At 34.6% G+C, this 26,951-nt stretch overlaps 1 protein-coding gene across 1 annotated transcript in view; it reads right to left on the bottom strand.

Annotated features, from left to right (window-relative positions):
* Positions 1-795: 795 nt before the first annotated feature.
* ATR (ATR serine/threonine kinase) overlaps positions 796-26,951 on the bottom strand; it is a 105,366-nt gene continuing 79,210 nt past the window's right edge. The window contains exons 37-47 of the mRNA XM_061194588.1: positions 18,434-18,531; positions 17,606-17,838; positions 16,513-16,647; positions 14,790-14,990; positions 13,246-13,389; positions 10,834-10,984; positions 8,063-8,219; positions 7,794-7,947; positions 6,422-6,573; positions 2,334-2,439; positions 796-1,097 (exon numbers count right to left, since the gene is read on the bottom strand). Coding sequence (XP_061050571.1) covers positions 924-1,097; positions 2,334-2,439; positions 6,422-6,573; positions 7,794-7,947; positions 8,063-8,219; positions 10,834-10,984; positions 13,246-13,389; positions 14,790-14,990; positions 16,513-16,647; positions 17,606-17,838; positions 18,434-18,531 — 1,705 coding nt within the window. The 3' untranslated portion in view covers positions 796-923. The remainder of the gene's footprint in view (positions 1,098-2,333; positions 2,440-6,421; positions 6,574-7,793; positions 7,948-8,062; positions 8,220-10,833; positions 10,985-13,245; positions 13,390-14,789; positions 14,991-16,512; positions 16,648-17,605; positions 17,839-18,433; positions 18,532-26,951) is intronic.

The raw sequence follows: 26,951 nt of genomic DNA, 5'->3' as shown, positions 1-26,951 counted from the left end.
CCCCTCCACCCAGCTTCCTCCTTAACTCTTAACATTAGGCCTTCGATAGGAAAGTATACGTTTAGTTTTCACATTTATACCTCTTGGGTTATTATATTTTCCCCCATCACACTTCAACTGTACAAAAAGGCAGAATTTTGTAAGGTAAACCTAAGTGAAATTATCTGTTACAAAAAGATTATGTTTTCGTTTATTTGTATTTAATAACCTCTTTGCTTTGAAATTATTATGAATTATTTTAAATCTTCTGCAATAAAATGTACCCCCAAATTTAACGTTAAAATTTTTTAGATTTTAAAACCTCATGAAATTTTAAGTAATGCTGTTTCCCCCAACCACTGGATTCTGCATTCTGGTACACTTTTAGTATGGCAGCATCTTTAAAATTACAGAATGTTTATACAGTTTTCATATTCATGTTAATTGGCTTATTTTTTTTTCCCTATCACATTTTCAACAAATACAAAAAAGAGTATTACTAAGTGAACTTAATGATGTGCTATTTATGTTTACATCTCTCTTACTAGACAGTTCCCAGAGGTAAGGGGAACCGTGCTTTGTCTACAGTATTTATTCAATATGATTTTTTGTTCAAATGAATCCTTATGTTAGTACTTAAAATCAATGAAAGTTGTAAAATGAAATTAGGCTGGCTTGTTTCTTGCAAATACATCTTTTTAAGAGCATAAGAACATATGATATTCCATTTCTCCAGTTATAATACACAGTATATATTAAGAAAGCAGTTTATTTCTTAACAACATATATTATTTTAAATATTATTAACAATCAGGGAGAAACACCAGTTACTGTGAGAACGTAAACATATGTTGTAATTTGGAATTGAATAGATACAAACACAGATTAATGATCCAAGTGCATTGATTTTAGATTATTAACATATTCTTTGAAGTAACTCCATTTCACATATATGGGGTCCAACCAAGGTACATCTGGCATAGCAAGTTTTCATCAGTTGCTTCTTGTATAAGGTAATGCACATGTCCTTCAATAGATAATGGCAGTCCTGTCACTCTATTTCGGGTCTTGATTACACCTTGTAGTCTCTGCTCGATGTCAAGAACATGGGTTTTGGCCTAAAAAGAAATTGAAAATCATAAGGACTAAGGACCCAATGACATGTAGATGTTTATAATTTGGAATTACTGCCTTTCTTTTATCTAACAAATATTAATGCCATTTTACTGATCATTACCCCTTTTGTAAGAGCAAATGCAGACAAAAGAGAGAAGAAATGAAACAAATACAATAACTTGAGATACTGATCTTGAGGCTTGCAATTTTGATCTAACATCAACTGTTTGGACATTTTTCAGGACTCTGTGAAATACCAGGGAATCTCTTCCATGTTAGAAGTCTAGAAAAATAATATAAAAAAATCTACTCTGAAAAGTGTTTAGGACTTAAACATTTGAATATTAGTATTCTAATAACAGCAACAATACTCTAATGCCTAATATTTAGATTATGTTATATGCAAATGGGAGTTCTAAGTGAGCTACTTGTAATTCTACATATTTTTCTCAATCAAGAAAGCATATCAGAATGCAAAAGTGAGAATGATGTAATTAGAAAAACAACCCTCAAATCTATTCTAACTTATTTAAAATAACTATCTGGAAAATTCGAGGATTCAACTAATATAGTCAGCTCTCTGCAGCCAATGATTCAACCAACCACGGACTGAAAATATTCAGGGGAAAAAAATTCCATAAAGTTCCAAAAAGGAAAACGTCAATTTGCCATGCACCAGCAACTATTTACATAGCATTTACACTGTATTTACAACTATTTACATGGTATTTACATTGTACTAGGTATTATAAGTAATCTAGAGATGACTTAAAGTATATGGGATGATATACACAGGTTATATACAAATCCTACAGCATCTTATATACGGGAGTTGAGCATTCCAGGATTTTGGTATCCACAGGGGGGTCCTGGAACCTATCCCCCATGGAAATCAAGGGACAAGGGACTACTATGTTAGTAAAGAGTTCTACATATTGAAGCTGAGACCTGCTGCTCTATAAATTCAGGCAATTTGTGTTCAAGTTTTTCCCATTCTATATCATAACTGTGATTTGTTTATGGTTAAACAAGCATGCTTTGAACTCTGTTTTTATTATACAAATGATAAGAATGTTAACATTAGTAATGACAATAAAGAAAACTTATGGCATTGTCATACTAGATAGAGAACTAAATTTCAGAGTATTCAATGGTCAGTCACTGACAGTATTTAGAATCAGTTCCCATTTGTAGAGATATACAATATCAGTTCATATCAAGCTACACCTTCTACTAACCTTTTCGTTGACAACTTCCCCTGTTTCATTCAGTGGTGCTTTGGAATGCCCTTTCACTGGTTTACTCCATTCCACAAGAGGATCATGTAGAAAAGTCTTTAAGACACTAAAATGGAAACAAATATTATGGTAATAATACAATGTTATCTTTGTAAAAAGAACTCTCATTAATGTCAACAGTTAGGTGAAGGATAACTACTGAAGGATAAGAAGCTAATGGTAATACTCTTACAAAACACATTACTACCATTTCAGAAAATGCTATGCTTCCTCCTTCAGAGAATTTGCCTTTGCCTACGTCTAAACTATCCAATGTATTTTACCATAATGCCTGGTAGACAGGTTTTAAATAAAAAAGTGAATAAATGAGCTTTAAATGTCCTTTTGAAAAACTACTTCCCACAGCTAACATCATATTTAATGGTAAAAGACTGGCTTCTTCACCCCTAAGATTAGGAAAAAGACAAGGATGTAGATGTCTCAACATGGCTCTTTAACATTGATCTAGCTAGGGCAATTAGGCAAGAAAAAGAAAAGGCACTGAGATTAGATTAGAAAAAATAAAACTATCCCTATCTACAGATGACCTCTTGTTGTAGAGAGAAAATCTTAAGGTATCTGCAAAAATAACTATGACAACTAATAAATGAGTTCAGTAAGGTTGCAGGATACAAGATCAATATACAAATTTAGTTATATTTCTATACACTAGCAATGAACAATCCAAACATGAAATTAAGAAAAAAATTCCATTTAGAAATACTTAGGAACACAGTTTTAAAAAGTTAAATACAAGATTTGCAAACTAAAAATTACAAAACGTTGTTGACAGAAATTGAAGAAGACAAATAAATGGAAAGATATCCTATGTTCATGGATCAAAAGACTTAAGATGGCAATACTCCCTAAATTGATTTACAGATTCAATGCCATTCCTATCAAAATCCAGGGTGGCCTTTGCAGAAATTGGCAAGATGATCTTAAAATGCATATGGAAATGCAGGAGATGCATAACAGTCAAACAGTCTTGAAAAAGAAAAAAAAAGTCGGAGGATTCACACTTCCTGACTTCAAAACATACTACGAAGCTATAGTAATCAGGAGAATGTGCTATTGGCATAAGGTTAGACATACAGATCAATGGAATAAAACTGAGAATCTAGAAATACACCCTTACATGTATGGTCAATTGATTTTCAACAGAAATGTCAAGACAATTAAATAGAGAAAAAGAATCTCTTCAAAAATGGTGCTGGCAAAAACAGAAATACAGATCAATGGAACAGGGTAGAAAGCCCAGAGATAAACCCACGCACATATGGTCACCTTATTCTTGATAAAGGAGGCAAGAATATACAATGGAGAAAAGACAGCCTCTTCAATAAGTGGTGCTGGGAAAACTGGACAGCTACATGTAAAAGAACAAAATTAGAACATTCCCTAACACCATACACAAAAATAAACTCAAAATGGATTAAAGACCTAAATGTAAGGCCAGACACTATCAAACTCTTAGAGGAAAACATAGGCAGAACACTCTGTGACATAAATCACAGCAAGATCCTTTTTGACCCACCTCCTAGAGAAATGGAAATAAAAACAAAAATAAACAAATGGGATCAAATGAAACTTAAAAGCTTTTGCACAACAAAGGAAACCATAAACAAGACGAAAAGACAACCCTCAGAATGGGAGAAAATATTTGCAAAGAAGCAACTGACAAAGGATTAATCTCCAAAATTTACAAGCAGCTTATGCAGCTCAATATCAAAAAAACAAAAACCCAATCCAAAAATGGGCAGAAGACCTAAATAGACATTTCTCCAAAAAAGATATACAGATTGCCAACAAACACGTGAAAGAATGCTCAACATCATTAATCGTTAGAGAAATGCAAATCAAAACTACAATGAGATATCATCTCACACCAGTCAGAATGGCCATCATCAAAAAATCTACAAACAATAAATGCTGGAGAGGGTGTGGAGAAAACAGAACCCTCTGGCACTGTTGGTGGGAATGTAAATTGATACAGCCACTATGGAGAACAGTATGGAGGTTCCTTATAAAACTAAAAATAGAACTACCATACGACCCAGCAATCCCACTACTGGGCATATACCCTGAGAAAACCATAATTCAAAAAGAGTCATGTACCATAATGTTCATTGCAGCAGTATTTACAATAGCCAGGACATGGAAGCAACCTAAGTGTCCATCGACAGATGAATGGATAGAGAAGATATGGCACATATATACAATGGAATATTACTCAGGCATAAAAAGAAACAAAATTGAGTTATTTGTAGTGAGGTGGATGGACCTAGAGACTGTCATACAGAGTGAAGTAAGTCAGAAAGAGAAAAACAAATACCGTATGCTAACACATATATATGGACTCTAAAAAAAAAAAAAAATGTTCTGAAGAACCTAGGGGCAGGACAGGAATAAAGATGCAGATGTGGAGAATGGACTTGAGGACATGGAGAGGGGGAAGGGTAAGCTGGGACGAAGTGAGAGAGTGGCATGGACATATATATACTACCAAATGTAAAATAGATAACTAGTGGAAAGCAGCTGCATGGCACAGGGAGATCATCTCGGTGCTTTGTGTCCACCTAGAGGGGTGGGATAGGGAGGGTCGGAGGGAGACGCCAGAGGAAGGAGAAATGGGGATAAATGTATATGTATAGTTGATTCACTTTGTTATACAGCAGAAACTAACACACCATTGTAAAGCAATTATACTCCAATAAAGATGTTAAAAAAAAAAAAGACAAATAATCCAATTAAAAAAACAGTCAAAGGATTTAAATAGACATTCGTCCAAAGAAGTTATGCAAGTGACCAATAAACATGAAAAGATGTTCAACATAACTGGTCATTAGGAAAATGCAAATTAAAACAACAATTAAATACAATTTCATACCCAGCAAGACAGATAAAATAATATAGATAGACAATAACAAGTTTTGGTAAGGATGTGGAGAAACTGGAACACTTAAGACATTGCTAGTGGGACTATAACATATTACATCTGCTTTGGAAAACAGTTTGAAAGTTCCTCAAAATGTTAAGCTTAGAGTTAACATATCCAGAATCCTACTCATAGGTATAATCAAGAGAACTGAAAACATATATCCACATAAAACCTGTACGCAGATGTTCACAGCCACGCTATTCACAATAGCCAAAACAATCCCAAATGTCCATTAACTGATGAATGGATAAACAAAAGGTGGTATATCCATATAATAGAATATTATTTGACAATAAAAAAGAATGAAGTACTGATACATGCTACAGCATAGATAAACCTTAAAAACATCAAGCTACTGAAAGAACAGAGACACTAAAGGCCACATATTGTATAATTCTACTTATATATGAAATATCCAGAATAGGCAAATCTATAGAGACAGATTCATGGTTGCTAGGAGATGGTGGAGAGTAGAGTTAGGGAGTGACTGCTAATTTCTTTTGGAGGTGATGAAAATGTTTCATAATTAGATAGCAGTGATGGTCGCACAATCTTGTGAATATACTGAAACCTCCGTAGTATATATATTAAAAGACCGAAGTTTGGACTTCCCTGGTAACGTAGTGGTTAAGAATCCACCTGCCAATGCAGGGGACACGGGTTTGAGCCCTGGTCTGGGAAGATCCCACATGCCGTGGAGCAACTAAGCCTGTGCGCCACAACTACTGAGCCTGTGCTCTAGAGCCTGCGAGCCACAACTACTGAGACTGCATGCCACAACTACTGAAGCCCGTGTGCCTAGAGCCTGTGCTCCACAACAAAGAGAAGTCACTACAACGAGAAGCCCACGCACTGCAAGGAAGAGTAGCCCCCGCTTGCCGCAACTAGAGAAAGCAGCAACGAAAACCCAATGCAGCCAAAAATAAATTAAGAAAAAAAAAAAAAAGACTAAATTTTATGGTATGTAAAATATATCTTAATAAAAGCTATTATTAAAAAAAATCTACTTCAACCAGTACAAAGTAGCTCTATATAAAGAAAACAACTTAGAAACCAATAATCACATTCAAAGTTACTATTAAATTGTTTACAAAATATAGATGATTACCTCATTAAAGGTTCTCTCTGATCTCGCATCAGCCTCATTGTAACTTCACAAGCTCTTCGAAAAAGACCTTCTGTTCCCATAGGACCCATTCCATTAACCATATTATGAGTCATGCGAAATGGAACAATTTCTGGGACCTCAAAGGTTTCTCCCTTAAAACAATGCATTTCATTAAAAAGTAAAGATGCTGGAATTTAAAAATCTTTATGCAAAAAATTTAAAGCTTTTAGGAGAGAGCAAACATACCCTCAAAATATTTGTATTTGCAACTTACGTTACAGGCCTACATCATGAAGGAGCCATATGACTCTCTACCTTTGCTTTTGAGGAGCTGAAACACAACTCCTTGGATAAGATCTAGAGGATGGGTGGATTCATCTTTCACTGAATTACTAAAGTGAATAGCATTAGAGAGCAATATTTATGCATTCAATATTTAGCCTTATATTAACTCCCTTAATGTCCTTCTTGAATAGTATAAAATACAAACAAAATACTCTCATAATTTTCTTCTTTTCTTTAAGACTTTCACTTTAAAACAGGACGGGAAAAGAAATAGCCAAGTGTTAGATGCTCACAATCCCTGAGACAGGAAATGTAACATGTAATATAATGAAGTCCAGTTCATTTATTTTCTTCCATACTGTAACACCTGCCTTTCCTAGGGCTTTTTCATCCCTCCAATCAGTTTCCCTAAATTCCTCTCTTGTATGAATCCCCTATACCAGTGGTTTATCTTTGATTTGTTTTCAGTTGGGTCTGTGACCTTTCTTGGTTTCCTGTGATAGCAGACGGCAACCCATAGAGAATAAGGATGAAAGAAAAAGTGGGTTTAATAATTAGTCTGCCTTTCAGGATCATAACATTGGAAAATTGGAGGGGGGCCTTAAGGAGAGTCGAATGACCTCAATTTATTCCCAGACCCCAGCTGGACCTACACAATCTGAATTTCCTGTGATGTTTCCTAGGTATCTGCATTAAAAAAAAAAAAAAAAATCTTAGATGCTGCTGCCAGGTTTGGAAACAATCACATTAAACTACTCTGTCTCTCTAAAACTGAATCTCAGTAAAATGAACTGTTCATATATTATATGAACACCCCATGTTCATATAACCAAGAACTAATAGTCAGAACTTGGATCTATGCTTTTGGACTTCAAGTTCAGTGCTAGTTTTACTATATCACTCTTCTGAGTTCTCTCCAACCTAAGTTGCTTTACTGAGGGCTATGGGATCCACTGATCAAAACCAGTCAGCAAACTCTCAGTGTGACTATAGCTGCTACTAACAGGTATGTCTAGGAAGAACAGTTGTTGAGGAAAGGAAATTAGGAGAAAACATACAATTAACTACAGTAAGTCATATCACATACCTTATTGAAGAGACAGTTGAAATCCACATGTACACATTCACCAGTCAAAGAATCAAAGAGAATGTTCTCACCATGACGGTCTCCAAGGCCCAGGATATAACCAACCATTGACATAACGGCGGTGGAACGGCAGTATGCTGATCTGCTACTGTACCTAAAGGAAACACAATGCCTATCAAGTATCCTTGTATCATATGGGGCAACATACATCTAAAATATTTTTTTAAAAAATCTAACCATAACAATGTATTATATTTTTGGTAACTTACCATGATGTAGGATCAGGGAATGTTCTCAGAAACCACTCATGAAAAACAGGAGGATGCCTGGGCAGGAGAAATTCTCGGAATACTTTGAGTTTTTCAGACAAAGCTGCCGATTTTGGTAGCATACACTGGCGAAGTTCTTTCCCTGTCATATAAACTCCTGCAAGGTAGAGTGATTTCCATTAATCACACAAGCCAAATGAGAAAAGGGGCAATTTTCTTTTTGGTGAAAATAGGACAGGAAATATCTACTTTTATTCAAAAGCAAGAATAAATGGAAACATTTCAATTATGCATAGGTAAACTTTCTTCTGATATTATACAAAAATAATAAACACATTATCTTCACTTAATACTTATCTAGAGTGAGCCCTCTTGTTGATGATAATCAATGCCAAGTAAGACCACACATACCAGAAGATACCACTCAGAATAAATCCAATGTGAATAGTGCCCCTGCATGTAAAAATGCTACAGCCCTCACTAAATTTACAGTGATCTCTCTGTTAATCAGCAGGCAGTATGGGTCCACACTGAATCATTACTAAGAAACCTACAATGGTGCTCTGAAATAATTTACTCTGTGTGAAGGCTAGCCTATAAGATTCATAGCATACCTGATTTTAAAACTAATCTTGTACAATTCAAATCATATGTGGAAGCAGAAGAAAATTTCCTTCTGATAAATTTGTGAGTTCGTATTATATGGTTGACATGACTCCAGTCTATAAAGTGCCTTTTAGGCCCACCTTGGTTTGGTGCTTTTTGGACCCAAGGTTCAGCCAAAATTTCCATAGACGAGTTTGAGATTAGAGATTTTTAGCCTCAAATGTGGCACAGTTCAACTATGTTCATGATAGGATGGAAAAAATATATATATATTTTAAAATCCAATAGCAATAACTAACACTTATATAATATTTCATCTTTAAATAAAAGAGTCAATAGCAAGTTCCTTGAAATCAGATTCAAGTGTGTTTGAACTTCAGCTCTACAACACATTAGTAACTTGGATTAAGTTACTTCACTGTCCATAAAATAGTGATAATTAGGCTTGTTAACAATAATAAAAAAAAACTGATGCACACAAAATACTTAGCATAATACCCATAATATAGTAATTTATCAATATTACTTAATGCTGTGGGTTGATTGTATCCATCAAAAAAAATAACCCTTGGTACCTGTGAATGTGACCTTATTTGAAAATAAGGTCTTTGCCCATGTATTCAGGTTAAGATGAGGTCATTACGGTGAGCCCTTAATACAGTATGACTGATATTTTTATAAGAGAAAACAGGGACATACAGACTTAAGGAGAATGCTGTGTGATGACAGAGGCAGAGAATGGAGTGAAGCATCTACAGCCAAGGAATGTCAAAGATAGCTGGCAACACCAGAAACTTACAGAAAGGCATGCAATGGATTCTCCCCTTGGGCCTTGAGAGATATTGTGGGCCTTGAGAGATATTGTGGCCCTACTGACACAGTGATTTTAGATTCCTTGTCTCCACAACTGTGAGACAGTAAATTTCTGTTGTTTGTGAACAGTTTGTGGTAATGTGTTATGGCAGTCCTAGGGAACTAATATACTTATTTTTTACTTTACTCTAGTAACTTGATCTATTTGTTTTTAATGTATTGCATCATAAACATTTTTAAAACTTTTTATTTTGAAATAATTTTAGTCTTACAAAAATTGCAAAAATTATAGAGTTCCCATATATTCATCACCCAGATTTTGTCAGTGTTCATCTCTTTCATAACAGAATACAATTACCTAAACCAAAAAATTATTTTTTCATAGTATTATTAACTAACTTTCAGACTTTATTCAAATTTTACCAATTGTCCCACTATCATCCTTTTTCTGGGTCAGGATCCAATTCAGGATCCCTTACTGCATTCAGTTGTCATGTCTCCTTAATGTCCTCAAATCTGGGAAACTTCTGTTTTTGTCTTTTATTACCATGAAATTTTTAAGGAGTTCTAACCTGTTATATTTTTTGTTTCTTCATTGTAAAGTTACTACTTTTTCCCCTTTGTAATTAATAAGTATCTGGTGGAGAGATACTTTGAGACTCTGCAAATAACCTATTTTCCATCATACTTTTGCCAACGAATTTCAGCAGTCATTGATAATCACTGCCTGCAACAATTATTACTGTGATATTTACTAATTGGCAATTTTCTGTTTTCATCATCTCTTCTACATTTATTCATTGTAATTCTACTCTAAGGAAGAACTTGTTCCTACCTTCCTATTTATTTATTCATTCAAGTATTTGTTTACATAAGTGTGGACTCCTGTCTATTTTATTCCATGGGTTTATTCTAATACTATTATTATTTATTTTGGTGCTCAAGTTATCCCAGGTTTGGCCAGTGGGAGACTCTAACTCTAACACTTTCGGTTTCATTCTAGCTTTCCCTTTCTTTTTCTTTCTCTAATATGAAAAACTAGCTCTCATTAGCCACAGTGTATTTACTTATTTGCTGAAGTCTAGTTTACACATAACTCCTAGAAAAACACATTTTCATATATATTTTTGTAAGCTACCTCAAATCCTTTTGGGATAAAGATAGAGAAAGAATTAAAACACAAGGAAGGAAAGAAGAAATCACTTAACTACTTCTGTAAATATCAATAGTACCAAGAAATTTTACTATGGCTTATACCCAAAAATGTACAATGATAATAACCATTATACCTATATTATATGTTAGCAGCTATTATACCCATATACTTATATCGTAAGAATTAATTTTAGTACCCTTTTCCTTATATAGTTTGGTCAGAATAGGTCTCAAGCCAGCAGTGTTGTTAACCCATTCAATAATCCCACATTCATCATTCAGTGGAATAACTGCATATGTTCTAATATGAAGTTCTCTTCTACGAGACTCGGCATCTTTTCTTAAGCACTATTAAAAAAAAACACATAAACTTAAAAGTTAAAAATTTCTAAATGTTATGTCAAACCTATCTAAAGATTGTTCATTTCATAGCAAAATAATGTCCATAAAAGCTTATTATGTAGTATAGACGAATAATTCTTCAGAAAGGTAGAGCAGGAAACTACAGGGACAATATCCTTAATTTATTTCCAAATCATTAAAAATGCCTTGGGTAAGTACTTCTTTTAATTATTCAGTATTAATGTGACAACAATACTGGGTTCAAAAATGTTATAGTTATACATTTAACAATGACAAAATACTCTTTAAAAATTGCTTCTAAGATATTACTGAAACGGTAAGTCCTTGGGCGCAGAGAATGCTGTTTAATTTTATCTAAAAAAATGCATGAACAGAAAAGTATGAGTTTTATGATATCCCCCAAACATATATCTTACTCTTACAGTTTAATATTATAGCTTCATTTGAAAAATTATCTCCTAGCAGAAGAAAACTTTACACATCTCATCTGATTAATCCTGAAATATACTAGGTAAGGATAAACAGTATTTTGTTTAATTCTGGAACTGTATGAAATAAACAAACTAAGCACACATCTATAATTGTAACCTGTCAAATTCTAAAGCACAATCACTGACCAAAAATACATTTTAAACTTTAGGAATAGATAGGCTACATAAATGTGAGCCAAATAATATGGCATGAGAATCACATGTAAACATCAGTATATGGCCTCCTAGACCAATGTAATGAGACGAGTTTTTCACAATCAGGCTATTTTATTTGACCATGTTAATGTGGGGGAAAGGTAATGAAACAACTTAATTGGTAACAAGGCTGATTAAGATAAATTTATAAATTAAAGCCAGGCCACTTGATACTCCCAACTAGAAACACACTCAGGGAGCTTTGGGACAAACATACTGATGGTTTAATATCAGTGAATTAAGTAACCAATTTACCAAACAACATTTTAAATAAAAATATTCTTTCCCTTAATACCTATGAAATGGGTTTTTATTGTGGTATTAATTTTTAAATTATTTTGGTTAAACTAAGCACAAACCATAATTCTCCTTTTTAAAAAATGAACTCATCTGCTGCTATTTCTTTTCTATGTTAAAAGTCCATAACTTTTTCCTGCTAATAAAAGAGGTACCAGTAAAATGCAGGAAGGGGATAGAGAGGAAGAACAAAGAGCTTATAAGAAAACAATAAAGTTTTCACAGTATGGTTTAATTTTTTACCAATGGAAAAACAGATGCTATGCACTTATAAATACCTGGCTAGAGAATAATTCAAAACCCTAAGACCATACATTTATAATAACCCTTTAGTGAGATTTCTCATATCATCTCTGAGATAGAAATCAAGCACTTACCAAAAGAACTGAAAAAAATACTAATGATCACCTCTAAAAAGTGTGTTGGTAAAAACAGAACCTAACATTTTTTTTTCTAGCATCAAAACATAAATCTGACAGAAAAAGTATATTATAGATAATTTAAACATTAAATAGAAAATATTTTCCTTTGTTAATATGTCTTATACATTTTTCTCAATATAACAAAAGTATCTTATTTTAAAAAAATTAAGTGAAACCAGCAATTCCACTTCAGGGCACATATCCAAAAGATTGAAAGCAGGGACCTGAACAGTTATCTGTACACTTATCTTCATAGCAGCATTATTCACAATAGCCAAAAAGTGGAAGCAACCCACGTATCCACTGATGGGTGAATGGATAAACAAAATTGGTATACACATGCAATTGTATATTATCCAACCTTATAAAGGAAAGAAATTCTGATGTGCTATAACATGGATGAACCTTGAAGACATAATGCTAAGTGAAGAAAGCCAGTAAAATACAAATACTATATGACTCCACTTATACGAGGTATCTAGAGTAGTCAAATTCATAGAGGCAGAAAGTAGAATGGTGGTTACCAGAGCCTGGGGGGAAGGGGACTAGGGAGTTACTGTTTAACAGATATACAGTTTCAGTTTGAGAAGATGAAAAAGTTCTGGAGAGGGATGGTTGCACAACAATGTGAATGTACTTAATGCCACTGAATTGAACTGAACACTTAAAAATGGTTAAGATGGTAAATTTTATGTTACGTATATTTTATCCCAATAAAACAAATTAAGTGAAAATAAAAAAGGCAGTGTACTTCATTTCCTCTTTTTAAGAGATCTATTTGCCCATATCTCATTGATAGTAATTATGGCAATTCTAAAATAAAAGCAAACTATATCCAAACCTTATTAATCAAGGAATTGAATTCCATTAGTCTACAATCCTTTCTCAAGTCATCTTTTGGCTTACACATCATAATGTAGAACTTTCCATCAGATCCTTTTAAAGAGATCTTCTTTGGTTTCTGAAGAGAAGCAAGAATTTCTACCTAAAAGATAATGAGTTATATATAAATAAAGGTCAAAATTCTTTGTTCAAACGTCTATGTGTATTATAAATATTGTGTTACCTAACACAATAAAAAGGAAAATATAATAACATATTATGTAGCAAATTTATTATTTTAATAATTTATCTTAATTATGATCTATGAAAAGAATGGTTGGACATAAATAGAGACACATTTTCACCCATTAGAAATGGCTATTGAAGTAAAAGGATTACTCTGTCTGGGGCTTCCCTGGTGGCGCAGTGGTTTAGAATCCGCCTGCCAATGCAAGGGACACAGGTTCGATCCCTGGCCTGGGAAGATCCCACATGCCATGGAGCAACCCACACGCCATGGAGCAACTAAGCCTGTGCACCACAACTACTGAGCCTGCGCTCTAGAGCCCATGTGCCACAACTACTGAAGCCCGCATGCCAAGAGCCCGTGCTCTGCAACAAGAGAAGCCACGACAATGAGAAGCCCGCGCACCGCAACGAAGAGTAGCCCCCACTCGCCGCAACTAGAGAGAGCCCGCACGCAGCAACAAAGACCCAACACAGCCAAAAATAAAAACAAACAAATAAATAAATTTATATTAAAAAAAGGATTACTCTGTCAGCAGTGTAAGTAAATACATACACATTCAAATTTAGGCAGCCTCTTAAAGCAGCCACAATGTTTAAAAGATTTTTGAAACATTTTCTTAGGACTTTTCTGCAGAACCTTAGATGGTTTTTAAATTTCTTTAATGGTAAGAAATGTTTATCAATGGAAAGTAATTTGATTTTTGACAAAAGAAACGCCTCCAATATCATGTCCAACTAAAGATGTAAGTAAATAAGTTGAATAATATTAAGTTAAAAACAAAGCATGACTATAAGTAACAAGAATGATTTCATTATGTGGCTTATTAACTGGTCTGCAGCAGTTAAACAAATGTTTTGAGCCACAGAAGTACTGGAATAAATACAGAGTTTTCCAAAGTATTTACTCAGAAGTGCTTTTCTTTAAGATAGTAACAACAACAAAAAAGAATCAAGCTCTTCCTAGCTGAAATTCACTTCCTCCCAAAATACAAATTACAAACAAAAACTTATTTCGTTCTCTTTCTGTTCCCCATTTTTAGGACAAAGATGAATATGGAAAAATCAAATTATGGAAAAAATAAAGATTTTAGTCTTACTAAAACAATATGAACATCTGAAAAAATCAAAATACTAGGTTGAACATAAGATTTTTATCACTTAATCAGTATATAGTTTTACTTTTCTGTATTTCCAATCATTTTTTCTTTGCAAATAAAATCCACTTAGTCTCTGAGAAAAACACTTTTAAACTTAATTTGAAATTTCAACTTAATTTTAAAAGCATAGTTACAGTTATATAAAATTGCAGTTTACCATATCATCAAAGCCTGCAATATAGGCCCAATGCCCAGGAAATGGCTCATGGTTAGCATGGGCACCTGGAACTGATGGAAGAGTGGGTATCATGACTGATTGTAAAGGAATGAGGATTTCACTAAATGTTGCTTCTTCTACCAGCTTTTTAAGCATTTTAAAATGAGTGCTCATGCTCAGCGTGGAACTACTTCCATCCACCTGGGGGGAAAAAAAGTAGTACATTTTAATTTCTCTGTTTACCTTGAATTATAGAATGCTTACGTTTACTCACAACAAAAATTTCACTTCTGTAACATCTTAATTACAATGGCTCAGCAGCCTGTACTTTTCTAATTTTTAAAAATACATCACCTCATTTAAACCTCTCTGTACTCTTTTACTCATCAATAAATAGTACCTACATTATAGGATGTTAAATGACTAAGGTAGGTAATAGCGGCCTACAATTTGTTATCACACATTGCAAATTCCAAAGAGCTCTGTAAATCAAAATTTTTTGTTTGTACCAAATCTCATTTGGCAGCAAAAAGATATCTGAACTTCTCACTTAGTACAAAGATTAATATGTTTCACTGAAGAAATAGTTATGTATCTGATTACAGGATACTCTACCAGATTACCCCTAGTGATGCTACTTAATAAAAAGTATATGTACTGCATTACCTTTAAAAATCTAAAAAATCCTGAATTTCTAAATGTAGTTGGCCACAAAGGTTTCACATAGAGAACTGGAAGTTTGTACAAGTAAAGCACTTGGAAAAGTGCCAGTGTTTAATAGATGTTGGCCATTATCATAACACTATCTTTCATAATGTCAAGGGTGTCAGAGGACAAACAGGATTAATGCAGATAACAACAACAGATTATACTTTCAACATGTTTATTGGAAGGGAAGGTGAGAAATAGGGTAGTCTATATTTTCTCACCTGTAAATAGATGATAGAGTGAATATTTGTAAAATGAAGTCTAGTTATTTACCTTACAGAGTCTGTCCCTCCTTATAATTACCCCTACCCCCACTTTTACCTTTCCTACACATTCTTCAGGATTTTTTTCCCTCCAACTCCTTGGGTAGAATACTAGTTCATTCCTATAAGCATGTCCATATTCTAGTCATAAACCTACTGAAAAAAGTAGCTATACACTATATGATAACCATCTGAGTGGCTTCCTATGAGACTGTGAGCACTTCGAGGCAGGAGAACATGTCTTATTCATCTTTGTTTCCCTTAGGCACGGTGCTTGTTCCCTGGTAGACAATGAAATGTTACTGAAAGGATGAAACCCAAAGCTCCAGCCTTCTTTCCTCTCATGTATGTAGGTTAATGTATATGAGTTTTGAAAGTTCAAAGATATGACAGAAAACAATCACAGAGAGAACTTTAACTGAGTATTTTATATACTTATATTTCATATCCTCTATTTAAAAAAACTTCTAATAAATATGGATAATTTACTCTCAGAAGAATTTACATTAAGAAGAACTTTTAGAAATTTAGATGACATTTGAGAGAGGGACATATGTTAGAAATTTAAAAAACAGCTTTATTAAGGTAAACTGCACGTATTTAAAGTATACAATTTGATAACTTTTGATATATATGTATACCAACACATATGAGAATTTAAATTTAATTAATCAAATGAAATAAAACCAGCTGAAATCATATAGAAGTTTCATCTAACTTGGTCTATAAGTAGTAAGATTTATGAATAGTACCGATTTATTGCACAATTCTAGAAGCTTATCTGTTAGGCGAGTTGCATCTCCAACAAACTTTTCTAAGGATTTTTTCATATGAATAGCTTTATTTAGGATTTCCTTGCATCTGTTTACACGCATGGGATAAGAAGACTGTCATAAAAAAAAAAAAAAGTTAAATGCAATTGTTAAAAGATTTTTAAAAGATAACAAAAGTTCTGATTGACAAAAATCAACTTAAACAGTATGCATGATGAGAGTTTACAGTGACAGAAATTTCCTGGAAATCAATTTGGCAATACTATCAATAGCCGTAAAAATGCTGCTATCCTGCGACCTGATGAATTCCCTTCTTAGGATCTATCCTGAAGAAATAATCAGAAATGAGAATAAATATAGATGTGTCTAGATGTTTTGTAACAGCAAAGAAAGTAAACAACCTTAATGATCAACAACAGTTAAATAAATTATAGATGGCTAACCATTATAGAATTTTATAAAATTTAAAAAATTGGGTCTTCAAAGAATATTTAGTAACATGGGAACATGATTATGGTAACAATTTTAGGTGAAAAATATGAAATTACATATCTATGCAATCCAAATTTAGTGTTAAAATATGCATAGATAATAAGCATACAAAAATACATCAAAATATTAATGATATAAACAGTGAATTTTAATTTTCTTTTTTCTATTTCTCTGTATTTTCTAAATTCTCTAAAATATTTATTAATTCAATATATTTACCAATTTGTACATTCCTATTAATAATGCAATAAAAATTTTCTAGTATTAATAGTTCTGATACTTTGGATTAAAAAACTTGGAAAAAAAATAGGTTACTGTTTTATACCAAGCACTAACAGTTTACTATACTTCATAAAGAAAACACATGATAAATCCTTCAATCTTAAACATACTAGTCACTTCATTTGATATAGTAAATATTTCTAAATTTTATAATGAGACATAGTGCTATAATTTTTTTTTTAAAATACTTAAAATTTATTTTCTTGTTACAAATCTAACATAAGAGAGAAACCCTGGAACTTGTATCTACATATTAGCATTAAAATGGAAAAAGACACTATTGTGATTAATATATCACCTTTGACACAGCTGTCATCATCCACATTGCTTGTTGAGGATAGGCCAGAAACACTTTGGCTATAATTTCCATCAAGACAACAAAAACTTCATCATGAGAATGACAAATTCGGGAGATCAATTGTGAAAAGGCAGTCAAAAATTGATATGGAGCTAAGTGATTTGTGTGCTCTGTGATAACTTTGTTTATCTTAGCTAAATCATTTCTCATTTGTACACGATCAGAGCGGCCAGCTGGAAAAAGAAATCAAAGTTAAAAATACCAGTAAAAAATAAAACAGTATATCAATTTCACAGAAAAAAAATTTTGTCTTAAAAACAGCTTTAAGATATATGTTATTCCCATGTCCAAAGCTAGATCACTTGCCAATTTGTGAAAAGATACTTTTCTCTGTCCAGGTAGGAAAAAATATTTAAGTCCACTGAAAAACTCAAGGCCTGTTTCTTTTTTAAATTTTTTAAACAGACTTTATTTATTTATTTATGTAACATCTTTATTGGAGTATAATTGCTTTACAACGGTGTGTTAGTTTCTGCTGTATAACAAAGTGAATCAGCTATACATATACATATATTTTCACTAGAAGCAAACAGAACAAGCCACAATCCATTGTAATTTTTAAGGTAAATTATTTGGCTTAAACTAATATTTTTCAAAATGTGTTAGGTTTACCAAGGAACGAGCAGATTTACACTTGCAGGCCCTGCAACTCCAACTACTTAAAAAAGTCTATGCTTAGTCTTTCTCCTCTTTAACATTTGGTTTCTCGCTCTCACGTAAATTATAATTCTTCTCAGTTCCTTAAAAATTTTACCAAAAAAATTATACCTTTTTCCCATTCATATGCCTTAGCACCAAAATCAAGCCATAGTGATAACATTCGTGGCATTGATTGATATATGAACTGATTTCCATACTGTAAAGACCTGCAATTACATAGAAAATATATTAACATAGTATTCTTTTTTATATTATATGAATTAAATATAAAGACTTAAACTACCACTTGAGAAATATATGGCCTCTGAAAAAAATTTTTATAGTATCAGTATTTCTTCCTAGTACACATTATCTTTGACTCCTCTCTCCCCACTTTTTTCTTTCTTCATTCCTCACTAACCTCTATATTATCAATACACTGACCAAAAATAATTCAAGTTTTGACCTGGTCAAACTCCTGTCAGTACTTCTTTTAAATTGTCCTTAGGATCTGTGCCTTTATTTGTATTCCATGGTCATAAGCCTAGGTCAGGCCCAATCACTCGATTTCTGGGAAATTACAGTAACTTGGTCTCCCTAATTCCACATTTCTTCCCTTCAATAAATTCCAGGCTAACATTTCTCAAATTCTAGCTTTACCATACTCCCCCCCGTTCGAAAAACAGCAATCACTTACCTATAGATTAAGACTATATGAATGACTCTGCTCGGGATTCAAATATATACAACCCTTTTTCTTTATAACTTTGCAATCTTAGTCTCTCACTATTCACCGCATACATCTTCCATCAAGTCCAATTTCCTCACCATCCTCTCAACAAACCACTCAACCCCGTGTCTGTGCCAAATCTGTGAAAAGTTAGTACAGGCATACCTCGGAGATACTGCAGGTTTGGTACTGGACCACTGCGATAAAGCGAATATCACAATAAAGTGAGTCACACGAATTTTGGGGTTTCCCAATGCATATAAAAGTCATGTTTACACTATACTGTAGTCTAATAAGTGTGCAATAGCATATGTCTAAAAAAAGCAATATACATACCTTAATTATAAAATACTTTATTGCTAAAAAATGCTAATCATCACCTGAGCCTTCAGCGAGTCCTAATCTGTTTGCTGGCGGAGGCTCTTGCCTCGATGTTGGTGGCTGCTGACTGATCAGGGTGGGGGCTGCTGAAGGCTGGGTGGCTGTGGCGATTTCTTAAAATAAGACAACAATGAAGTTTGCTGCGCTGACTGACTCTTCCTTTCATGAACGATTTCTCTGTAGCGTGCAATGCTGTTTCATAGCATTGTACCCATAGGAAAACTTCTTTCAAAACTGCAGTCAATCCTCTCAAACCCTGCCACTGCTTTATCAACTAAGTTTAGGTAAGATTCTAAATCCTTTGTTGTCATTTCAACAATCTTCATAGCATCTTCACAAAGAGTAGATTCCATCTCAAGAAATCACTTTCTTTGCTCATCCATAAGCAGCAGCTCCTCATTCATTTTATTGTGTTTTTATCGTGAGATTACAGCAATTTAGTCACATCTTCAGATTCCACTCCTAATTCTAGTTCTCTTGGCTACTTTCACCACATCTGCAGTTCCTTCCTCCACAGTGGTCTTGAACCTCTCAAAGTCATACATGAGGACTGTAATCAACTTTGCGCAAATTCCTGTTAATGTTGATATTTTCACATCTTCCCATGAATCACAAATATTCTTAATGGCATCTAGAATGGTGAACCCTTTCCAGAAGGTTTTCAATTTACTTTGCTCAGATCCTTCAGCGAAATCACTATTTATGGCAGTTATTACAATACGAAATGTATTTCTTTTTTAAAAAATTTACTTTCATTATTTATGTTATTTATGTTAACATTGGTTTATAACGTTATAAAAGTTTCATGTGTACATTACATTTCTACTTCTATATACCTTATAGCATGCTCACCACCAAAAATTTAGTTCCCATCCATCACCATACGGTTGATCCCCTTTACCCATTTCACTCTCCCCTTCCCCTCTGTAACCACTACTCTGTATCTACCTGTTTGTTTTTATTTGGTTTGTTTTGTTCATTTGTTTTGTTTTTGTGTGTCTTTGTTTTTTTATATTCCACACATGAGTGAAATCATACGGTGTTTGTCTTTCTCTGTTTGACTTATCTCACTTAGCATAATACCCTCAAAGTCCATCCATGTTGTCACAATGGCAAGATTTCATCTTTTTTTAAGGCTGAGTAGTATTCTATTGTATACATGTATACACCACAACTTCTTTGTCCACTCTTCTGTTGATGGGCACTTTGGTTGTTTCCATATCCTGGCTATTTTAATAATGCTGCGATGGACATAGGGGTGCACATACCTTTTCAAATTAGTGTTTTCATATTCTTTGGATAAATACCCAGAAGTGGAATAGCTGGATCATATGCTAGTTCTATTCTTAAATTTTTGAGGAATCTCCATACTGTTTCCACAGTGGCTGCACCAATTTACATTCCCACCAACAGTGTAGGAGGGTTCCCTTTTCTCTACATCCTCTAACACTTGTTATTTCTCTTGCCTTTTTGATAATTGTCATTCTAACAGGAGTGAGATGATATCTCACTGTGGTGTTGTTTTACATTTCCCTAATAATTAATGATGTTGAACATCTTTTCATGTGTCTGTTGGCCATCTGAATGTCTTCTTTGGAAAAATGTCTATTCAGCTCCTCTGCCCACTTTTTAATTGGGTTGGTTTTTGTTGTTGTTGTGTGAATTCTCATTTATTTTGGATATTAACCCCTTATTGGATATACCGTTTGCAAATATCTTCTCCCATTTGGTAGGCTGTCTTTTCATTTTGTTGATGGTTTCCTTTGTTGTGCAGAAATGTTTTAGTTTGATGTAGTCCCATTTGTTTATTTTTGCTTTGGTTTCCCTTGCCTAAGGAGTCATATCTAGAGCGATATTACTGAGGTGGATGTCAAAGACTGTACTGCCTAGGTTTTCTTCTAGGAGGTTTGTGGTTTCAGGTCTTACATTCAAGTCTTTAATCCATTTTGGGTTGATTTTTGTGTATGGTATGAGATAGTGGTCTAGTTTCATTTTTTTTTTTTGCATGTGGATGTCCAATTTCCTAACATCATTTATTGAAGAAACTATCCTTTCTCCACTGTATATTCTTTGCTGCTTTGTTGAATATTAGTTGTCCATAGAAGCCTGGGTGTTTTGCTGGGCTCTCAATTCTGTTCCACTGATCTATGTATCTATTTTCTGCCAGTACCATGCTATTTTGATTACCACAGCTTTGTAATATAGTTTGAAATCAGGGTGTGTGATACCTCCAGCTTTGTTCTTTTTTCTTAGGTTTGCTTTGCCTATTTGGGGTCCTATGTGGTTCCATATAAGTTTTAGAATTTTTTGTTGTATTTCTGTGAAAAATGTCCTTGGGATTTTGATAGGAATTGCATTGAATCTGTAGGTTGCTTTAGGTATGGGCATTTTAACTATGTTAATTCTTCCAGTCCATGAGCATGGAATATCTTTCCATTTATTTGTGTCTTTTTCAATTTCTTTCAGCAATTTCTTATAGTTTTCAGTGTACAGGTCTTTCACCTCCTTGGTTAAATTCACTGCTAGGTATTTTATTCTTATTATTGCAGTTGTAATTGGGATTGTTTTATTAATTTCTCTTTCTGCTAGCTCACTGCTAGCATGTATAATAGAAATGCAACAGATTTTTGTATACTGATTTTGTATCCTGCAACTTTACTGCATTTGTTTATTATTTCTAATAGTTTTTTAGTGTATTCTTTAGGCTTTTCTATATTAAAAATCATGTCATCCACAAATAGTGACAATTTTACTTCTTCCTTTACAATTTAGATGCCGTTTATTTCTTTTTCTTGCCTATTTGCTCTGACTACGGCTTCCAATACTATGTTGAATAAAAGTGGTAAGAGGGGGCATCCTTGTCTTGTTCCTGATTTTAAAGGGATAGCTTTCAGTTTTTCATGGTTGACTATGATGTTACCTGTGGGTTTGACATACATGGCCTTTACTAATTTGCGGTATGTTTCTACTATACCCACTTTATTGACACTTTTTATCAAAAATGGATATTGAATCTTCTCAAATGCTTTTTCTACATCTACTGAGATAATCATATGGTTTTTATCCTTCATTTTGTTAATGTGGTGTACCATATTGGTTGCTTTGTGTATGTTGAATCATCCCTACATCCCTGGAATAAATCCCACTGATTGTGGTGTATGATCCTTTTAATGCACTGTAGCAGCTGGTTTGCTAATATTTTATTGAGGATTTTGGTGTCTATGTTCATCAGAGATATTGGCCTATAATTTTCTTTTTTGTGTGTTGTCTTTGTCTGGTTTTGGTATCAGGGTGATGTTGGCCTCATAAAATGAGTTAGGAAGCGTTCCTTCCTTTTCAATTTTTTGGCAGACTTTGAGCATTAAATCTTCTTTGAATGTTTGGTAGAATGCACTGTGAAGCTGTCTGGTCCTTCTATTTCTTCATGATTCAGTCTTGGAAGGGTGTATGGTTCTAAGAATTTGTCCATTTCTTCTAGGTTGTCCAATTTGTTCATAATATTCTCTTACAATCCTTTGTTTTTCTGTGGTATCCGTTGTTATTTCTCCTCTTTTATTTCTGATTTTATTTATCAGACCCTTCTCTCTTTTTTCTTGGTGAGTCTAGATAAAGGTTTGTCAATTTTGTTTATCTTTTTAGAGATCCAGCTCTTATTTTCACTGATCTTGTCTACTGTCTTTCTAGTCTCTATTTATTTCCACTCTGATTGTTATTATTTCCTTCCTTCAATGGACTTTGGGCATCGTTTGTTCTTTTTCTAGTTCCTTTAGGTGTAAGGTTAGATTGTTTATTTGAGATTTTTCTTGTTTCTTGAGGTAGGCCTGTATTGCTATAAAGTTCCCTCTTAGTACTGCTTTTGCTGCATCCCATAGATTTTTTTGGTATGTCATATTTTCATTTTCATTTGTCTTCAGGTAACTTTTAATTTCTTCTTTGATTTCTTTGTTGACCCAATAGCTCTTCAGAAGCATGCTGCTCAGTCTCCATATACTTGTCATTTTTCTACCTTTCTTCTTGTAGTTGACTCCTAGTTTCATACCACTGTGATTGGGAAAGACGCTTGATATGATTTCAATCTTTTTAAATTTATTGAGATTTGTTCTGTGGCTCATGGTCTGTCCTTTAGAAAGTTCCATGTGCACTTGAGAAGAATATGTATTCTGCTGCATTTGAATGTAATGTTCTGTATAGATCTATGAAATCCATCTGGTTCTGCTGTTTCCTTGAATTTCTCTCCAGATGATCTATCCACTGACACAAGTGGGATGTTAAAGTCCCCTACTATTACTGTGTTGCTGTCAATTTCCATTTTCTTGGAAATTCCTTCCCTTTGAGCCTATGTTTGTCTTTAGAGCTGAGCTCCTGGAGGCAGCATATAGTTGGGTCTTGTTTTTTTAACCCATCCAACCACTTTGTGTCTTTTGGTTGGTGAATGCAATCCATTTACATTTTAGGTGACAGATGAGGACTTAGCACTGCCAGTTTAGCTTTCGTTTTCTGGTTGCTCTATATATCCATTGTTGTTTTATTTTTTTCCTTGTGTTTCTGTCTGCCATTTTGGTTTGGAGGTTTTCTGTTTTTCATACTTTCCTCTTTTTTTATGTTTCATGTCTCTACTCTAGATTTATGTTTTGTGGTTACCATGGGGTTTGTATGAAACCTCTCATAGATAAAATAGTCCTTTTTCTGCTGATAGGATCTTATCTTCATTTACCTATGTAGGTTCCATCCTTTTCCTCTTCCCCTTTTATATTTTTGTTGTCTCAAATTATCCCTTTTTATGTTGTGAGTTTGTTACTGAATTGAAGCAGCTATATTTGTTTTTTCAACACTTTCCCCCTTTAACCTTTATGCTATAACAAAGTGTTTAAAAACCTATTGTGATAAAGACTTGCAACTTTTGATTCTGTCTACTTATCGCCTTACTCAAAGTTTTGTGTACTTTTTGCCATTTTGTTTCTGGTAGAAAAGCTCATTTCAACATTTCTTGTAAGGCAGGTCTAATGTTGATTAACTCTCTTGGCTTTTGTTTGTCTGGGAAAGTCTTAATTTCTCCTTCATATCTGAATGATAACTTTGCTGGATAGAGTATTCTTGAGTGATGACTTTTACCTTTCAGTATTTTGAGAATGTCACTCCACTTCCTCCTGGTCTGTAGTTTCTGCTGAGAAATCTGATGGCCCAATGAGGTAGCTTTGTGGGTTATCATCCCTTTTTCCTTAGCTGCCTTTAAAATTCTTTCTTTGTCATTGACTTTTGACAATTTTAATACAATCTGTCTTAGAGAAGGTAATTAGGTGTTCTCTTGGCTTCATGAACTTGTATACCCAGTTTCTTCTCCAGGTTTGGGAAGTTCTCAGCTATTATTTCTTTAAATAAATGCTTTGCTCCCTTCTCCCTCTCTTCTCTTCTGGGATACTCATTACCCTAACGTTGCCCTTCCTAAAAGACTTGGATAGCTCTCTAGAATTTCCTCATTTTTAAAATATCTTCTCTTTCCTGTCCTACTTGTACCATTTCAAGCTTGCTAATTCTCTCTTCCATATGGTCTGCTCTATTTCAAATGCTTTTAAATGCACTCTTCATCTCATTTATTGAGGTCTTCAACTCAAGAATTTGTTTGGTTCTTTTTTAGAGTTTCACTCTCTTAGTTAAGTACTCCTTCTGTTCATTAATTTTATTCCTGAGCTCACTGAACTGCCTTTCTAAGTTTTCTTGCAGCTCACTGGGTTTCTTCATGACAGCTATATTGAGTTCTCTATCAAATCGCAATATTCTGTATCTTTAAGTTTGGTTTCTGGAAAATCATCATTTGCTTTTTGTGGTACACTGTCAGTGTGGTTCTTCATGGTGCTAGATGAGTTGTTGCTCTGCCGGTACATTTGAAGTAGGGACAGGTTAGAGATTAGAGGCCTTTCTTTTGTTTTCCAGTAGGTGGCACTATAGCATAGGTTTTTGGTTTCTTTTACCTGAGGCGCCTCTGGCTCTATTTGAGAGTCTGCCCTTTCCACCTTCCACCTCCTCTGTTAGAGGTGCGACTCCCTGCCCTCATTATTGCACCTTGTGCCTCTGGAGTCGTTGGTACCTTCCTTGTCTCAACTGGTGTTGCTGCTTGGTGCATCTAGATGGTAGGCTCTGCCATCTCATCTGGGCTCCCATGAATTGCAGGCTCCACTGCCATGGGGGGAGGGGAATGAGGAGAGTTGGGAGGGGAGCTGAGGTTGCGTGGGTGCCTCTGCTGTGTCTGGTATTGTAAGGTTCGTGGGGCTCTGCCACAATGGACCTGGAGTTGTTGGCGCCTCAGTGGCTGGAGGGACAGGGTCTCAGGCCCCACTGCCACTGTTTCCCAGTTACCCGTGGCCACAGGAGCTTGCTGGGGCCAGGAGGCTGGAATCATGTGTACCTCCCTCCTCTGCTACTATCGGGTTCTCTGGGGCTGCAGACTCAGTTGCTGTGGCTGGAGGGCTGGGTTTTGCAGGCACCACCTCTGCTGTTCCCTTGCTTTCACCTCCTCTATGTGTTTCAGTCCACCCACCTTTAGATGTACCAATATGTGGATTCTCCAGTGTGCTGGTGTGTTGAGCAGAAGTACTTTTGTTGTACTTGGATGTTTTACTGGTTGTAGACTGATGGGGTGAGACAAAGGTAGCTTTTCACTCTGCCATATTGCTGACGTCACTCCAATCACAAAATGTATTTCTTAAACAATAAAACTTGAAAGTTGAAATTGCTCCTTGATTCATGGGCTGCAGAACGGATGCTGTGTTAGCAGGCATGAAAACAACATTAATCTCACTATACATCTCTATCAGAGTTCTTGGGTGACCAAGTGCATTGTCAATGAGCACTGACATTTTGAAAGGAATCTTTGTTTCTGAGCAGTAGGTCTCAACCGTGCGCTTAAAATATGTAGTAAAACATGTTGTAAACAGATGTGGTGTCATCCAGGCTTTGTGGTTCCATTTACGGAGCATAGGCAAAATAGACTTAGCATAAATCTTAGGGCTCTAGGATTTTCAGAGTAGTAAGTGAGCACTGGCTTCAACTTAAAGTCACTAGCTGCATTAGCCCCTAATAAGAGAGTCAGCCTGTCCTTTGAAGCTTTGAAGCCAGGCATTGACTTCTCCTCTAGCCATGAAAGATGGCATCTTCTTCCAATATAAGGCTGTTTTGTCTACATCGAAATTCTGTTGTTTAGTGTAGCCACCATTAATGATCTTAGCTAGATCTTCTGGATAACTTGCTGCAGCTTCTACATTAGCATTTGTTGCTTCACCTTGCACTTTTCTGTTATGGAGATGGTTTCTTTCCCTAAACCTCATGAACCAATGTCTGCTAGCTTCAGGCTTTTCTTCTGCAGCTTTCTCACCTCTTTCAGCCTTCTTAGAATTGAGGCAAGTTTGGGCCTTGCTCTGAATTAGGCTTTGGAAATATGGTGTCCAATTTGATCTCTGTAAACTACTAAAATTTTCTCCATATCTGCAATAAAGCTATTTCACCTTCTTATTATTCATGTGTTCACTGGAGTAGCACTTT

The sequence above is a fragment of the Eubalaena glacialis genome, chromosome 6, assembly GCF_028564815.1.
Source record: "Eubalaena glacialis isolate mEubGla1 chromosome 6, mEubGla1.1.hap2.+ XY, whole genome shotgun sequence".
In the NCBI taxonomy this organism is placed as follows: domain Eukaryota; kingdom Metazoa; phylum Chordata; class Mammalia; order Artiodactyla; family Balaenidae; genus Eubalaena; species Eubalaena glacialis.
The sequence above is the reverse complement of the archived record's forward strand: the minus strand, read 5'-3'. Positions and strand labels throughout refer to the sequence as shown.